Source organism: Anolis sagrei, chromosome 1 (assembly GCF_037176765.1).
Source record: "Anolis sagrei isolate rAnoSag1 chromosome 1, rAnoSag1.mat, whole genome shotgun sequence".
NCBI lineage: Eukaryota > Metazoa > Chordata > Lepidosauria > Squamata > Dactyloidae > Anolis > Anolis sagrei.
Window position 1 is genome coordinate 41,070,159 of NC_090021.1, and position 12,936 is coordinate 41,083,094.

The 12,936-nt window shown below is 41.6% G+C and overlaps 1 protein-coding gene across 1 annotated transcript in view; it reads left to right on the forward strand.

Annotated features, from left to right (window-relative positions):
- Positions 1-12,936, forward strand: part of CAPN13 (calpain 13) — an 89,394-nt gene that overhangs the window by 8,155 nt on the left and 68,303 nt on the right. The window contains exon 2 of the mRNA XM_067462573.1: positions 5,178-5,420. Within this exon, the coding sequence (XP_067318674.1) occupies positions 5,178-5,420 (243 nt within the window). The remainder of the gene's footprint in view (positions 1-5,177; positions 5,421-12,936) is intronic.

The following is a 12,936-nucleotide window of genomic DNA, read 5'->3' on the forward strand; positions in this document are numbered from 1 at the left end:
GCAATGACAGCCCTTATAGAAAATGCAGCACTTTTATTAGAGACAAAGTGTTCCGGTACTAAGGAGGAGCTCTCAGGACAAGAACACTTCCTATGGTACTTCAACAAGTTTAAAACTCAAATTTAACTTTTTATGCTTGGGTTCCTTTTGTATCATTTCTCCATAAGAAATTCCAGTATAACCAAAAAACACCTTAATAACCATCTCCTTCCAAATTGCCAGAAATCTAACTTTTTTCAACTCCTGCTATTTATTCAAATTCCTTCTAGTTTTATCCTAGGACAAACTAATTAAAACTCATCTAAACTCAAATTTATATTCAATCAGAATACACAATTCATTCCTTTCCTTGCAAAGTGGAAGATCTTGGAGTGACTGGGCTTTGGCCTAAAGTCTATCTCCCCCCCCCCATAGTATTATATAATCATAGAACCATAGAGTTGGAAGAGACCACATGGACCAACTAGTCCAACCCCTGCAAGGCAGGAAAAGCACAAAGTACCCCTGACAGATGGCCATCCAGCCTCTGTTTAAAAGCTTCCATCACACTCCAGGGCAGAGAGCTCCACTGCTGAACAACTCTTACAGTCAGGAAGTTCTTTGTAATGTTCAGATGGAATCTCCTTTCCTGTAATTTGAACCCATTGGTCTGAGTCCTAGTTTCCAGGGCAGCAGAAAACAAGCCTGATCCCTCATCATCTCTCCTAAAACTGTTGTTAAATATGTTGTCTATGTTGACACATCAGGTTTGTTTGTATGTAATAATAATAATAATAATAATAATAATAATAATAGTCAATAACAGTAAACTGCTTAAAGTGCAAAAGACAAAGAGTGAATACCGTAAAAACACAATCCAGAGCAGAAAAGAAAACTGGCAAAAAAAAAAGGCTCTTCATGGACATTTCCTGGGAAAAATTGGGAGTCCAATTGGCAAAGAACATGGCTGTGGCTGACAAATGGAACTTTGAAAAAGGAGACGGAGGGCCTGATTCTGGCAGCCCAAGAACAAGCCATTAGAACAAATGCCATCAAAGCCAGAATTGAAAAGTCAATGACAGATCTCAAGTGTAGACTCTGCAAGGAAGCAGATGAAACAATAGATCGCATCCTCAGCTGCTGCAAGAAGATTGCACAGACAGACTACAAGCAAAGGCATAACACCATTGCTCAGATCATTCATTGGAACTTGTGCCACAAATATCATCTGCCTGCGACTTGTGGTAGGATCACAAGCCGGAAAAAGTTATAGAGAATGAACATGTCAAGATACTCTGGGATTTCCGGATTCAGACAGACAGAGTTTTGGAGCACAATACTCCTGACCTCATGATTGTGTTAAAAAACAAAATATGGATTGTCATGTTGTAATCCCAGGTGACAGCAGGATTAACAAGAAACAACTGGAAAAACTGACACGATATGAGGATTTAAAGATCGAACTGCAAAGACTCTGGCACAAACCAGTAAAGGTGGTCCCAGTGGTGATTGGCACACTGGGTGCAGTGCCTAAAGACCTTGGCTTGCACTTAAACACAATCGCCGCTGACAGAATTACCATCTGCCAGCTGCAAAAGGGCACCTTACTGGGATCTGCACACATTATTTGCCAATACATCACACTGTCCTAGACACTTGGGAAGTGTCCAACGTATGATCCAATACAACAGCCAGCAGAGTGCCTGCTGTGGACTCATTTGTTGTGTTTCAAATTATAATTATAATTATAATTTTATTTGTACCCCACCATCATCTTCCGGAAGAGACTTGAGGCGGCTTACATGGCAACAGAACACATAAAATACAACAAAAGTTTGCCCAAATCGATGAGCAACACTAAATAACATAAATTTAAATAAAATAACAACAATGCAATAATACAACACATTAATTAATAGTGGAGCTCTTTCAGACAAGGTCAAGACCTATTGCAAAGCTAGGACCATGACTGAAGTTTTTGTTCCATTTTCAAGAGTTCCTGCCCAAACGACCTCTGGCAATTTGAAATTCAGGTTCTCTATTTTATGCATGGCGCTTTCCAGTTCTGGTCCCATATTTCTTCTTATTATCACCACTGGTTCTTAAGCTTTTATGTCCAATATGGATGGAACCACCCTTCTTCAAAATGCTTTTAGTATTTTCTAAGCATCTTCTCAGGCAATACTTGTCTTCAAAGTTCAATGGTAGGTATAATGTGTGAGATGATGCCCTTGTGCTTAAATCCTAGTTTTGTGCCTTCCAGAGGCACCTATTTGGCCAGTGTAAAAAGCAGGATGTTAGACTATACTGGCTTTCCTTCTGACCCAACAAGGGTTTTCTTGTGTTAGTTACTAAACTAGATGGCAATAACATTAGGCAGCTCCTTATCTTATAACATGAAAGCATCATAAGAGACATGATGTTTGAGCACATACGTTGTGATGCATATCTTTCTCCCTGGCAGCAAATTTTAAATCATGCAAAATAACCGCTTCTTCATTTGTCCGTCTCCGAACCTTAACACCATCTTTGTGAAGCTGACAAGGCTGTTCTGCAGAATCAAGGATAGCTAAGTGACTTATTTTCTTCACTCCACTTGCTAAATTATTCCCACTGTGTTAAACAATGTAATTAAACACATACGCTCACACGAGGAAAAACTCTTGCTGTTCTCCATCAGCAGAGAGAGAGGGAGAGGGAGAGAGAGAGAGAGAGAGAGAGAGAACAAAGAATGAATGAATGTGTCAGTCCCAGCCTTCAAGCTCTGTTAGTTTTAATTTGAGTTGTGGAATTAGTAATCAGTTTTGCTGGAACACTGTTGCAGGAAATAGATCTTTGCATGCAGTGGGTTTGAGCACTGTTGCAAATGAGTATTTGTTAAGGGAAAACCATTCTTTTGTCATGTTATGCTACATTACATAAGATTTATTTCCATTATACAAGAAATGGAAACTGAAAAAGAATGTTTGCTCTCTGTGTCAGTCGAAGGTTATTTCCGAATTTCGTCTGACTCCCTCTTTAAAAAGAAAGAACCTCTTTTAATTAAACCGTGTATACTGGAGTGCTTGCAGGATGCAGTTATTTTTTAAAGCACAAGCTGCAAGACTAGTAGTTTAATAATCCATATTCTAGGTTGGCTCCATGTCACCAGAAATGCTGTGGTAAGTGACCTTCAAGGTATGCTGTGAAGAACCCTTTACTTCCAAAGGGAAAAGATACTACTTTTTCACAAAGTGTAGAAAATGTGGTGAGGGGAAAGTCTCATTTTCACACAAGAGGTAAGATGTCTCACATGTCTTATCCAGCTTTGAACAAGCTGTCCTAGCATGCTGAGATATCCAGTCACAGCAAGAGTGAATAATTTAGTGAAATGTCTTAACATTACTAAAAGGAACCATGAAAGACACCAAGGGACTCCATGGATGCATCATTATATTTATACCGAATCTCTTGAGTTTACTGATTGAAGTTATGGTGTGGTTTTAAATGAGGATTTATCGAACGTTAATCTGCTAACTGTTTGGATGTCAGCTTCCAGAATCCCTAATTATTGTGGAGTTGAGAGTTGAAATTTAAAGAGTATGGCTAAATCTATACTGCCATCTTCTGAACACAGATTAACTACACTGGATTACATAGCAAAGACCAGGCAAATCACATGGATGAAGTGCCACCCTCCCAGTGAAGACCCGTGCTGGTTCCATTGGAGTCAGCACAACACAGACAGGCTCCTGTGTTGGGATGGAAGCATCCGAGGATGCTTCCAGCCCATTTGGAGTGGGGCTCTGCTGGAAGTCACACAACATTGCATGATGGCTGGCATAGAGCTCCATCCCCAAAACATGGTGGAAGCATCATAGGATACTTAAATTGCCCTGTCTGATGAAGCCCATAAGCCGGTTCAATGCAGTTCATCTGCATTCTGAAACTGGATTATGCGGTAATATAGATCCAGCCTCAGATACCAAGATGTTTATAAAATGGGAGGAACGAATCAGAAACTGAATGATACCCCTAAGTCTCAAGTATACTTTTTAACAACCATCCATTTTTAATTTTGGTTATTTGGTAGTGACTGAAATTAGAATTAACAGAATCATTTGGTTGGGAAGAATTGTAATTATTTCAGTGCCTCAAATGTTTCTTGGTATATCTACCCACTGATTCCAAAATGGTACCAGTTTTCCCCAACAGCTCTTCTTTTTGGAATACAGAACATAAACCACTCTTCATCTACTTGTCCACAAAAAAATTATGATAACTGTCTCAAATATTTATTTATTTATCGTATCAGGAGTGAACCAAGGGTACAGTTATAATGTATTTTTAAAAAACACAAAGTTTAAAAACTTGGCATTATGCTAAATGTCTTTGACCAGTAACTGGCCACTTGGGGTACTTCTGGTGTTGCCATAAGGAGATCTTCCATTGTACATGTGGAAGGGCTCAGGTTGCATTGTAGTAGGTGGTCTTTGGTTTGCTGTTCTCCACACTTGCATGTCGTGGACTCCACTTTGACTTGATGCAGTCTGTCCAATGCAATTTTCTGAATCAACACCACTAATAATCCCAGGAACAGGCCTAAAAACCAAGACACCAAGAATTTTTTTGTTGGGCTTTATAATAAAGGGGAGAACAGAACCACATATGATTTTAATGAGACAGCAAGGCTGAAGAGCAGCTCAGTAGTTCTGTAATACTTTGGTCTTCATCTCCTCTGGGAAGAATTAAAAGTGCATATCAAATAATGGTAGAATTAGTTGAATTTTGGAATAACATGCCATCATGCTTTTTAAAAGTTTTCAGATAATGAGGCTCCCTACCTGCAGGCAGAGAAAAGTCATCTATTTGAAGGTGTCCTATGTTTGAAGACCTATATGCTCCTGGTCTGGCTTTTAATAAGGAAGCAAAAGAAAAGCAAGAAGGGGCCTTGAAGTTGCTCATCAACAGTTAACTGCAGGATGGGACATTAAATAGGCATGCATATCATCTATCTGTCATAGTCTTCACCACTATGATGTGGTTTTTTTGTATTTCTATTTAAATCAAACCAATTATTTCTGGATATATATTTTCAAAGACATTCGTGTGTGCAAATGTCTTTCTTTTTAGAGCTATGAAAATGGCGACTGTACCGGCGTGCTTGATACTTCAGACTTGATAATTAATGATCTTCTTCAGCATTGCCTTTCTTACAGGAACAGGACTGGAACCTGCCTTCTAACCTGTATCAAAATACATTTGAGCAAAAGTCAGAGAAAATTGGAAGCCTGTCTTTTCCTCGGAAATTTGAGAACCAGGACTTTGTTCACTTGAGAGACTACTGCCTGAAGCATGGCATACTTTTCGAAGATGATACATTCCCTGCACATTACAGTTCTATTGGGCCTAAAGTCCTCCCAGAAGACAAACTGCGCCGAATAAAGTGGCTGAGACCAATTGTAAGTAATTCTTAAGTCTTCTACATCCCTTGGGTGTGGTTAATGGTGTGAGGGAAGCTTACTTGCTCAGTTTGCAATCTGCCTAAGATCAACTGTCCAGGCAAAATACACAAAAGATGCAGATAGTTGTACAATAGGGTTCATTATTGCTATGATACCTGAGCACTTGTTCAACCTGAGCAGAACTACTGCATATACTCAATCTTATGTATAAGTCAAGGTCAAGTTTTGAGGCCAAAATTATGGATTCTTATACAACCTGTGGATGTCAAGGGTTATTCCACGGAGAAGGAAAAGCACTGATACTAACCCAGGTGGCCATTCCTGGCTGCCACCACCACGTTTCCCACTAAGGCATTCAAAGAGGTCAGAAGTGGTGATATGGTGGAGAGCATAGGTCAGGTTGGTACTCCTTTTAGGTTCTCCCAGGATGGATTAATGATGCCATTTGTTCAGAGAAGAAGATTTTTAAAGAATTAAGGTACAGAGCTTACATTGATCCATGGATAAACTGACCCAGCTTTTATGGACATCCATGGAAATATAGGGTAAGAAATTCTAATGTATGCCTAGGACCTTATCACATGGATGAGGTCCAGTGCTGTGATTTGCCAGTCTCTGTGATGAATGACAGCAGTAGAGTGGCAGTGGGACAATCATAGCACCCTGGCTGCCAGATAACGTTTCCCCATTCCATATGGGGAAGCTTTGCCACTGTGCCAAAGCCCCATTATTCCTTATGGAACATGGGGCAGCCTCTGTATTGGTGGTGGCAGCAGCATCCCACCATGTTGCCATGCCAGTTCATCCATGGAGCCCCATTGGAAGTCACTATATGTTATTTGATGGGTGATGTGGGACTCCATGGGCAAACCGGGGCAGAAGTGTTGTAGGATCCTTCAAATGCCCCATGTGATGAGACCTCTAAGCCAAAGCTGAACTTATCACTAAGAATGTGCCCTAAATTCAGCTAAACCACACACTGAATTTGGCTGATTAGGAGAGATGAAATAAATGTCTAGTTTGAACCAAGAGCACCATTACATGGGGAAGTGTAGCTGAAGCATTGCTGAAGTGTGCTGGTTCCATCCTGTGTTAGGAGGGACATATTCTATGATGCTTCCTCTTCGGTTGGGGGTGGGATTTCAATAGGAAGTCCAGCAACATCATGTGATGGCCACAAGTGTGCCCATCCAGCACTGGACTGCCCCTTTAGCAACCTAAGACACTAAAAAATGTAAGTGTGATGACATCCTGAGTCTGAATGCAAATGCCTCCAAAACCATTAGAAATGTAAATTGAAGTGACTGGACTGACCTTGAAGGAGCTGGGGGTGGTGACGGCCAACAGGGAGCTCTGGCGTGGACTGGTCCATGAGGTCACGAAGAGTCGGAGATGACTGAACGAATGAACAACAACAAAAACAACTTAATAAGACCCTGAAATCAATTTTAAGTGCAAGTGTCAATAAGTGATTAAATTAGCTCACTATTTATAAGAATAGCAGTGTAGCCTTGCAGTTTTTCTCAATGGCCTCTTCATTTTTTGTAGCCAAAGTTTTGCTTAGTGTGGTGGTAAAGAAAACAGCACCTACAATCCAAGATGTCTCCTCTTGTTTTGTGTCTTCTGAGTCATGCTGTATCTGGTTATTTAAGTGACAGATAACTTCTTCCCCTTCCTGTCACTGTTCCAGCTTCCAATATAGCGGTTGAGATGTGAAACGGGCTTCAATTTTATCTCATGCATCAACAAGAGAATTGGCAATTACGTTCAGAGTCTGGGATCTTTATAGCTGGTGGTAATGCATAAAGCAGAGAGAACACAGCTTGATTTGCAGATGCCAGGCAGCAGTGACAGCTAGAAACAACTTGTTTTGACTTGTAAAGTGAGCCAATTTGATAACAGGAGTCCCTCAGGGGGAACAGGGCTGAAGTATAAAAACTGTCATTTTTGACACCCTTCTTAATCCTAACATGCATGCCCTTCCCCACTGGTGCAAATCACTGGATGTATTTTTCTGTGTACAACCCATTCTCTTTTCCCCCTCCTCTCCCTCCTCTTAAAGAAGCTTTGCTCATTTTATGGAGCCCTATGTAGTCACAATCTGGTCTGTGGAACAATGATTAGTGTTGGGTTAGAACCTGAGAAATTCAGGTCTTAGTTTCCACTGGGCCTTAACATTCTTTTGGTCACCTCGTGCTAGTCATTCTCTGGAAGTCTGGCTTTTGTTGGAGGGGTATAAATGCAACTTTAAAAGCCAATCAGTTTCTTCTAGGAAACTCTCTGGGCCTCTAAGTATTCTGAGTGGTTTGTTAATGGAGAGCTAGAGTAAGGAGGGGTTGTTAGCTTTTTAAATTCCCAGCTCCTATGCTTTTCCATGAGCAGCTTGATCTATCTATAGCAGTGGTTCTCAACCTGTGAGTCCCCAGGTGTTTTGGCCCACAACTCCCAGAAATCCCAGCCAGTTTACCAGCTGTTAGGATTTCTGGGAGTCGAAGGCCAAAAACATCTGGGGACCCCAGGTTGAGAACCACTGATCTATAGGAATAGTCAATGCTCATGCTGAACTTTATACCATGCTGAAATTGGTAGATCAGAGTTACATCTCCACTGTAAAATTGATGCAGCCTGACACCAATTTAAATGTCGCAGTCCTATGAAATCAAGGGAGCTATGGTTTTACAAGATCTTTAGTCTTCCCTGCCAATGAGTTCTGGTGCCTCATCAAACTATAAATCCTAGGATTTCTTAGCATTGAGTCACAGCAGTTAAAGTGGTGTCAAACTACACTAATTCTACAATTCAGGTGCACCCAAGCTGCTGTTAAAAACCAGGGTCACTAGGAGCCCCCAGTGGCGCAGTGGGTTAAACCCTTGTGCCAGCAGGACTGACGACTGACAGGTTGCAGGTTCAAATCCGGGGAGAGCGTGGATTAGCTCCCTCTGTCAGCCTCCCACAAGGATGGTAAAATATCAAAACATTTGGATGTCCCCTGGGTAACGTTCTTGCAGACGGCCAATTCTCACACACCAGAAGAAACTTTCAGTTTCTCAAGTGGCTCCTAACACACACACACACACACAACACACACACAAAAGCTGAAAGCATTTTGCTCCCTGAGGTGAAGAGAGAATGGTACTCACACTCATTTGATGTTCATGAGAACCTTACTTTTCACATGAAAGGCATAGGACAGCTCTGGATGTGCTGGGCAGGCCCTTTGGCATAATTAACACTTTAATACTTAGTTCCTTCTCTCTTCTTCATCAGATATTTATTTATTTACTTACTTACTTCGCTTATATACCGCAGTTCTCAGCCCAGGGGTGACTCACTGCGGTGTACAACATAGCAAAAAACAAGGTGCAAAATATAAGACACAGTATAAAATAGTCCACAATTCAACATTATCAGAAAACATCCTCATCAAAAACATCATCATTACTACAAAAGCCATTCCGTGTCATCTCATCGCCAAAACCACAATCCAGTATCAATTTCTGTTGTTCATTCCTATGGTCAATTACCAATCATTGCACTTCTTGTTCAAATGCCTTCTTAAACAGCCAGGTCTTTAACTTCCTGCGGAAAATCAGCAGGGAGGGAGCTAGTCTGATGTCCACGGGGAGGGTGTTCCACAACCGAGGAGCCACCACCGAGAAGGCCCTATCTCTCGTCCCTGCCAGCCGTGCCTGTGAAGCAGGCGGGATCAAGAGCAGAGCCTCCCCGGAAGATCTCAAAGTCCTCGTGGGCTCATAGGTCGAGAGGCGGTCAGTTAGGTATCTTGGGCCAGAACCGTTTAGGGCTTTATAGGCCAATGCCAGCACCTTGAATTGAGCCCAGTAGCAGATCGGCAGCCAGTGGAACTGGTACAGCAGGGGGGTTGTATGCTCCCTGCGTCCCGCTCCTGTTAGTATCATGGCTGCCGCACGTTGGACCAGTTTGAGCTTCCGGGCCGTCTTCAAAGGCAACCCCACGTAGAGAGTGTTGCAGTAGTCTAAACGGGATGTAACCAGAGCGTGGACTACCGTGGCCAAGTCAGACTTCCCAAGGTACGGGCGCAGCTGGCGCACGAGCCTAAGCTGTGCAAATGCTCCCCTGGTCACCGCCGAGACCTGGGGCTCCAGGCTCAGCGATGAATCCAGGATCACACCCAAGCTGCGAACCTGTGCCTTCAAGGGGAGTGTGACCCCATCCAGCACAGGCTGTAACCCTATACCCTGTTCAGCCTTGCGACTGACCAGGAGTACCTCTGTCTTGTCTGGATTCAATTTAAATTTGTTTGCCCTCATCCAGACCGTTACAGCAGCCAGGCACCAGTTCAGGACCTCGACAGCCTCCTTAGTAGCAGGTGGAAAGGAGGGACAGAGTTGGACATCATCTGCGTACAGATGACACCGCACCCCGAAACTCCGGATAATCTCTCCCAGCGGCTTCATGTAGATGTTAAACAACATGGGGGACAGTATTGAGCCCTGAGGAACCCCACAAGACAAAGGTTGTGGGGTTGAACAGGTATCCCCCAATAACACCTTCTGGGACCGGCCCTCCAGATAGAGAAAGTATTACTGACCTCAGGTCAGTCAGTGAATTTATATGGCTAAATTGGGATTTGAATCCAGTCTCCAGAGTCATAGTCCAATGCTCAAACCACTGGGTCTTTTAGAACTATTGCCTTTGCAGAAGGAGTTACAAAGAGCACAATCTCAATTCAGTTGAGGAAGAAAAATGAGAAACATCTGGAAATCACAATATGGCTGCCTATCAGACCAAAGGAATACACAAAAAGCAAATAGTGGAAGGAAGGAAGGAAGGAAGGAAGGAAGGAAGGAAGGAAGGAAGGGAAGAAGAAACGAAGGAAGGAAGGATAACCAAAGAGGAGTATAGATGCATAGCCCAAGCTTGTTGGAACAGCATAAGGAAAGCTACAGGTCAGAATGAGCAAGTGGAAACCAACTAAATGTTTTTTTTAAAAAAGATACACTGAAAGCATTACCAAGAAAACAGTGGGGCTGCTGTTCAGTGAGAGTAGTAAAATCCTTACTTGTCTGTCAGGACTCCCAAAAAGGGAAGAGCTTTTCTGTAGTGCCTATCAGATTGGTTCTTAAAGGAGCATGACCTTTCTGTCTCTTTTTCTTTGGCATTAGGCCTGGGGCAATCACGTTCCCTATGGACTAACCTAGCAGCATCGCCCAAATCATTCATATATCTGAGAATCAAAAATGTACTATGTCAGACAAAAAAGGAAGGGAACCCAAACATTCATTAGCTGCCTGAATCAAGTTTGTAGTGCACCACTGAAAAGGTTAGCAAAATCACAAGAGATTTCCTGACAATCCAGCCTATGGGAAGGTTTCTTCTTTCTCTGACTCAAGCCGTAAGAAAGAAATCCTGACTTCATTGTAATGAGTCGTGACCTTTCAAAAGGTCTTGTACTTTAGCCGCTGAACTGGAGCAAATGGTCGCCTAACATAATGCAATGTCACCTTTCTAGACATCAATTGCTGCTGAAATCTACATGTAATTCAGTCAACTGAATTAGTAATGACACCTTTTCTTTGGAAACAGTTGCAGGGAGGAAATGTTGTTTCCATTTCATTACAGCTGACTGAATGCAAGCAAACAATTGGTACTTTTGCTTCAAGAATATTGAGCGAGTAGGACTGTAGGGCTTAAACCCCCACTGTGACCTCCATAAAAACACATCAAGTCTTGACTTGATAGTATTGAAGAGAGAAAACAAATGCTTCTTCTGATGTGAGAAAAGTATCTTTTTTGAGCACAGAATAACTGAATAGCACAGAATAGTTCTCCATTTATTCTTCATTTGCCAGGCAGAAAAATCTCAAAAGCAGGCCTGGGGTGGTAGATACATAGTATCCCATTATGCTGATCTCTAAGGAACAAAATATACTGTGCCTTAAAAAAGCAAGTATTAATACTGAAATATTGCTACCTGTCAACCCCCATTTGCATGTTCCTTATATCATAGTTACATGAATTTAGGCTGAATGTTTTGAATTAGGTGAAGGAAATCCTAATGGTAAAGAGTTGGGTGTACATTAGATACTGGTGAAGCAAAGTGTTCCCTTTGGACCTGTTTTAGGGGTTCCTGGGGTGATGTTTTCTCCAAGCTTTCATGTGTCCTTGTTAGAGATTTGGACTTTTTTAAAAGGTCAACTTTCTGTGTTGAAAGGTACTGTCTTTTGAGTTTCATTACTCTGAAAATGATGACAGGGAAAATGGAAAAGGAGAAAGGAAGACAGATTGATTGACTGATAGGTCTGCTTTTTAATCATTGGAAGTTTTGCCCTGAGCACCCTGTCACTGCAGTTTGAGAGAAGAGATTGTGAGTTTCATAAAATAAAACCAGTGTTCTTCCCACGTTCCTTGTTCTTTTTGTATTCAGTGTGTAGACAAAGGGGGCGTTAGTCAGGAGTGATGAAGTTATCTCGTGCTTGTGACTTGGAGTAACTGGCTTTCCCTTCTCTAATCAAATATTTTTCTTCTTCCTTCCTAACTCCTGATTCAATTCATTTCATTATTCCTTTCCTTCCCACCTAAACCAATCTTTCTTTCAGTTATTTTTCTTGTAGTGTACAACCTTTCTGTTTCCTTGATGCTGTTGACTTGCTTTCTTAGGCTTTTGTGTGTGTTAATATTGTAGAATTGGACACTGAACACAGAGACCATTTGGCTTTCCTCAAAGTGAATCTTTTCCTCCTGGGCTTTCCCCATCTTAACCACTGCTTCTGCAGATGTGTCCACACTGTAGAATGAATGCAGTTTGATACTGCTTACATTGCCCTGATCAATGCTATGAAATCCTTGGAGTTGTAGTATGATGAAGCCCTCTCTGTCAAAATGCTGGTGCCTCACCAAACTACCACCTCCATGATTCCATGGCATTGAGCTATGGCATTTAAAATGGTGTCAAACTGCATTAATTCAACATTGTAGATGCACCTTGAGTGACCAACACCATCTCTCTGCAACTATCCACTATATTGCATCTCCATCTGTTCTCCTTCTAATTTGTATTTAGTTTTCCGTTTTCTTTGGAATCTCCCACTATCCAGTGTAATAACTCAGCTGTAAATGATTTTTTTCATGCTTCTCTTTCACTCAGCATGAAAACTCAAGAACTGTTTGTTGTTCATGCACATGTCCCAGTACTTATACTGTTGTTTTAAAATCTATTAACAATTAATTACATCAATTTTTACAATTTAAATTATTTTGAAGTCTGCTTCCTCTCTGCTAAAATGAAAGAACAGAACCATGTGGTTGGCAACCTGATTGGGTCAACTGCCAAGCCTAAAAGTTGTATGTTGAATTAGGGACTGAAATTTTGTGGTTTACAGTGGCATAAAAGAGTGTACAGTGGGTCCTTGGTATCCACTGGGGTTTGGTTCCAGGATCCCCCTGGATCTGAAATCTGTGGATACTAAGGACTCATTATATACAACAATGTAGTAAAATTGCACCATCTATATGAAATGCAAAATTAAATTTA